The 5,653-nt window shown below is 44.9% G+C and overlaps 1 protein-coding gene across 3 annotated transcripts in view; it reads right to left on the bottom strand.

Annotated features, from left to right (window-relative positions):
* Grhl1 (grainyhead like transcription factor 1) overlaps positions 1–5,653 on the bottom strand; it is a 46,922-nt gene that overhangs the window by 11,736 nt on the left and 29,533 nt on the right. For all 3 annotated transcript variants that reach the window (XM_027937826.2, XM_071601329.1, XM_071601330.1), the window contains one exon: positions 3,914–4,072. In XM_027937826.2, coding sequence (XP_027793627.1) covers positions 3,914–4,072 — 159 coding nt within the window. The remainder of the gene's footprint in view (positions 1–3,913; positions 4,073–5,653) is intronic.

Raw genomic sequence — 5,653 nt, 5'->3', positions numbered from 1 at the left:
TCATGAATCTGAGAAATTCATGTTTGAGAACAAAAAAAAAAAAAAGGAAAGAAACACTTCTCAGACACAGAACGGCTAGAAGAATTCACTCAGTTGGCACACACTGCAGGACACGTTGAAGGAAGTTCTAGGACATGATGGGAAAGCATTTCATAACTTCGGGTGTTCAGATTATTTCTCTTGAGTCAACAAGTAATGAGACTGATCTTGGGGAAATCATATTAGGTTTGCCCCAAGAAGTGAGTCCATAACATTAACAAAAATTAATCCTGTCCTCAGGCACAGCTGATGAAGAAAAAAATGGTTTCTGTGGGAAACAGTGTCAATGAGATTCTTCTCTACTTGGATGGACCAGAGACATCCACAGCTCACAGAAAGAGAAATTGCCAAATTTCCATGGTTACAGACTCAATTTCTGTTTCCAGTTCCTCTGATAAAGTGCTAAGTTGCTGCTGCTTCTGAAATAACAGAAAATTCCATTTATCAAGTGAGTTAAGCAACTCATAATAAAGTGCTGATATAATTTTTTTCCCTCAGGAGAGAAAAATAATATCTCTGAAGGATGCCAAAAGATCTCTTATTTCTAGAGTCATAAAATGAGAGAGTTTTAAGAATCGGCAGAGGGGAAGTGAAGGGCAGAGGTCAATAACAGGTGAGTCAGACCTTGGAAAGGACAGACTTGGGGAGGCAGAGGGAATGGTCCAGAGCAGAGACAGGGCAGGGCAGACCTAAACTTGAAGTGACTATCACAGTCATAGCAGGATGGCAGAAAGGTCGCAGACAGGTGCGTCAGGTCATGAGTAGGGGTGAGGTCACGTGGGGCTCCAAATAGTCAAAAGATCCACCTTAGAACATCCGTTACACAGAGCACACACATGATATAGTTCCTTCTCATGTAGTACTTTATGTCAACCTAAAACAGCTCTGAGATTAAAACAGTGTTGGAAAATAGTGTATGATTTTACCTTCTATGTCCCTGAACGTCCTGTAATACTATACAACACATAGGCTTCCTTATGCTATAAGGGCAGAAAATGGGAGATAATGGGAGAGCAGACCAACCACTTTCACCTCCATGCAGATCTCAAGGATTACATACTCTAGCAGGTGGAGAAAAATAGTAATGGATATTTTTAAAGACAAAGAAGGTGATGACCCACGGAGGCCAAGGGCATCTGAGTATCCACTGATGAACTCACAAAGCACACTGGGAGTGGGACGCCCACTTCTCTCATCATGGCTTTGTGTGATGTCCTTTGAACACACAAGTAATGGAAAATCAGGGACCAACTGCACATCCAACCTGCTACCCAACCTTGGATAGCGCATTCCCAGTGTGGGTGATCCACAGATCAGCAGGCAACAGAAACATCAGCAAGAGCAGTCACGCACTGTTCCAAGACACGTTCAATTCTGCAACCCGAAGAGAGGCACTCTGCTTCAGAGCACACCAGTGCGTGGTCTCAAAGCACTCCCACAGCAGAGAGAACTGGTTTCTACACTTTGTACAACCACTGACTGATAAAGTAACTTTGGACAATTCACAAACCTGCCCTGTGTTTCATTTTCTAAATCAGCTACCAATGCAGAAGGCTCCCAAGAAAAGTCTTAGTACTGAAACTAAATTTTTTTAAGAGCACATATCTATACATTCCTTCTTTTCAAAACTGCATATAAAAAATTTTCATCATCTGCCATGGAAAACTGCCACTCCTGCTGACTCGTGCTTATTTACTGACAAGACAACGTTCAGTGTAACCTGAGGGATAGCTGCCACCGGTCCCAGGACAGCAGGGCCAGAAACTGAGTAAGCATTTGGGAAGCAATTATATGGAACAATTTATGTCTCCTGAATGAAATATAAAAGTTGGAGCTTGTAGTTTACATGACTTTGTTTTTCTGCACAATTTCATTCTCTTCTAGCAATTCGTCTGAGTATTTACTATATTTTATTGTAGTAGAAGGCATAACAGATTAGAATAAAAAACAGGATTCTCCACCACAGATTGTCCATGGAGACACTGCTCTAGGTGACCACAGTGCTGAACTCTGAGGAAAGACCTTGATGTAGGACATGACCTCTTGCCTCTTCTGACGGAGCCACCTCTGACGTGGGCTCCTACAGCGGGAACCCTGCGGGGGCGCTGGCCAACGCTCTACTGTGTTTACACTCTGTTAGCACAGGCACGGAAAATAAGCATTTCATAGGAAATTAAGAATTCTCAAGAATGTCAAAAGAAAATTATCAGACAGGGGGCTAGGGTTGTGCTCAGTGGTACAGCGCTCGCCCATCACGGGTGAGGCACTGGGTTCAACCCTCAGCACTGCATAAAAATAAATAAATAAAGGCATTGTGTCCACCTACAACTAAAAAAAATTTTTTAAATTATCAGGGAAGTTTTTCAGAAACATCAGATGTGAAAAAAATATTTTAATTGAACCAATAAAACTAAAATTTCTTCCTAATAGTTTTAGAAAAAGAACATGAATATCCTGATATTTCCCCTTCCGATTTTCTTTAGACTCCAAAGAGGAGTGTGGCACAAAGGGGAAGAAACTGCCTTAGGGTCAGAGCTCACCAGCTATGACCCAGCTTCTGTCAAATGCAGCCCACCAGAAACATCTGTGCCCAGTGATGCCCACAGCCTCATTCAGGGCCTGGGAACAGGCCAGCTGACAGCTGGGGTTCAGGCTGTTAGCTGGCTGCCTGCAAGAGAGGGACACTCTCCTAGGCCATCTGGGGAGCCCTGAAAAGCAGAAAAGGGAGGCAGACGGGTCACGGAAGATGATGTGGTGATGGACAAAGTGTCAGAACGACGGGACGTGAGGTGCGACTAGCCACAGAGGGCTCCGAGACCATAGCAGCCACGCGCCAAGGAATGCAGTTGCCTCTCGCACGTGGAATAGGCACAGAGTGGTTCTCCCACAGATCCCCTAGAAAGTAGCACAGTCCTGTCCACACCTTAATTTTAGCCCAGTGAGACCTGCATAAGACATCAGCATTGTTCCAAGCTACTCCATTTTTGGTAATTTGTTTACAACAACAAAAGAAAGCTAGTGCATCCTAACCAGCGGTCAGGGGCGCAGCAGGTCCCCCAGTCTCCCGCAGTCTCAGCGTGTGGATGCTCTGAACTGGAAGGTCCCAGGCGCCCTCCTGTGGTCAGATACTGTGCTTCTGTGCAGCCGGTCAACAATAGGGATGACAGACCAGGCCTCCACAGCAAATATACTTTAAGTTATCTAGACCTAGACCCTCTAAAAATCGTAATGTAAGAATTCTTTAAAAAAAAAAAAACAGGTTAGGAAGAGAGGAACTGGCAAAAAAAAAACAAAAACAAAAACCCATGCAGTCCAACATTTTTTGAACTAGAAAAGGCAAAGTCTTATTCGATCTGAGCCCATTGGACCCTCTGCAGCTGCTTCCCCCAAGCACACCTGCCCTGTCAGATTCTCTCTGGTTAAACAGGATCTGGAAAAAGCAGGATCTCTTCACTGGGAAAAAAGGGGCCATGTCAGAGAAAAGCGTTGATTCTGAACTCTCCTAGGGCCCTCTCCTTTGTCTCGCACTGCCCTCTGCTGCTGTCCTGAGGTGGCTGGCCACCGGCCAGGGCCTGCAGAGAGGACAGACAGGTAAAGGGTGGCCAGTGCAGCAGTCCTGAGCTGTACTGGACGTGGCCTTTGACCATCACCTTTACTTTATCAGACACACTGGACAAGATGCGGAGCAAACCTTCTGATTTTTTTTTAGCTAGAATAAGGTTCTCTTCATCACTAGGTAGCACTTCTTGGCAAGCCCCAAACAACAATTGCTCATTTAAGAGAAGCCATTTCCACTGGCAGTGCTGTGTGCATAGTGCAGTTTTTCCAGGAGAGTTGTCTCCATGCTCTACCCCCAGACCCGTCCTGCTCTCACCTTGTCACAGAAGACTTTGATCTGGCAGTAGGCCCGGTGCACGGGTTTGTTGCTGCGGTTGTTGTAGCTGTAGGTGTCGATTTGGATGTTAAGAGGCAATCCCTTCACACCCTTCTGGGACGAGAAATCAGTGCTTAGGCAGTTCACAGAGATGAACACCTGGGAAAGGAGAGAAGGCTGTCAACAGCTGGCCCACAGCCAGCTCCGCGCAGCATGTAAGACAGGCAGAGCCAAGCTCAGCTCCATGCCAACCTTCCAGAGGCCACGAAGCGTTCGTTTGGACACTGCCTCTGCTCACACGAATGAGGGGGAAAAGGAGCAGCTCAAAAGCTCTGTTCACCTCCCTTCCAGAGCAGCTCTTCCGTATCAGCTGTGGTAAACACAAGAGTATGGCCATCACTTACGGTGGCAATGTCACCGAGGCATAACCTACAGCACCCCACATCCTAATACGTTGGGCCTTATGAAATCAGGGTTCCTCGTCCATGATTTCTATGATTATAAAGTATCAATGAAGTTCTCTCAATCCCTGTCTAGCATAAATGTCTTACTTTTTTCCCAGGTTGTTCTTATTGGTTCTGGTACTCAGAAAATAATATCTATCATATCTTCTTTCAGATAGTGACCATCAGCTTGAGGCTCTTTCATTATTTAAATATAATTTTCCTTTACATGCCCAGATGAAAACCAAGACAAAAATGGTAAAGAATATTCACAGACCAAGAACTTAGTGAGCACCAAGACTAAGAACCACAAAGCACCCACTAAAGCATTCCTTAGTCAAGGGAGCTCCACAAAGATGTGGGCAGAACATCCTGGGACAAGAACTCAGGAAGATGTGATGCTGATGGCTCCATGTCCATAAGAAAAAAAGAAACCCTGATTCTCTAAGCACTGGAGACGGGCTCCAACAGTCAGTCGCAAAACTACTCTGGAGGAAACTGCGGTGTTGAGGCTGTCGCTGGGGCTCACAAGCACCCACGTAACCACTGCCCTGCACACAGACAGCTTCTGCGTTTCCAAGGACAACAGGGTTAGCGTTAGCTGTTTTCTCTGTGGCAGCTGGCATGCACCCCAGCCGGGCACTGATTAGAGGGAAGCTTTCCAGCTTGGACTGTTTTTAACAGGAAAGTCTAAGGAGGACATGCCTTTTACCAATCAATTAAGATATTTTCATCTTCCAGTAAATTGTCTCAAAATTTAAAACAAATTGAGACATATTATTATCATGGTACTGGAGGCTGTTGTTAGGGAAGCCAGATGAGTCTGCATTGCAAATGAACACCTCGGATTTCCTCCTTCTTTTGCGGTTCTGGATCTTAACCTGTCTGCACATGGTCACAGTGCTCTTCATCTCCCCAGCAACTGGCTTTAGAATTTATTTCTAACGCATGAGCGCCATATAGTGGATATTCCTGGAACCACACAGCCTTTAAAACTACCTGCCACATTTCAAAGAAGCTAGATTTATGAAGGACCATTTGGTCAACCCTTCTGCCTCAACAGTCAAGGGCAGGTAACCAATCCCACTCCCCAGTTTATACCCAAAGGACTTAAAAACAGTGTACTACAGAGACACAGCCATTTCAATGTTTATAGCAGCACAATTCACAATAGCTAGATTATGGAACCAACCTAGATTTCTTTCAGTAGATGAATGGATAGGGAAACTTTGGGTATACGTACACAATGGAACATTATTCAGCATTAAAATAAAATAAAATCATGGCATTTGCAGGT

The sequence above is a fragment of the Marmota flaviventris genome, chromosome 14, assembly GCF_047511675.1.
Source record: "Marmota flaviventris isolate mMarFla1 chromosome 14, mMarFla1.hap1, whole genome shotgun sequence".
Lineage (NCBI taxonomy): Eukaryota > Metazoa > Chordata > Mammalia > Rodentia > Sciuridae > Marmota > Marmota flaviventris.
This window is presented reverse-complemented; position numbering and strand designations above follow the sequence as displayed.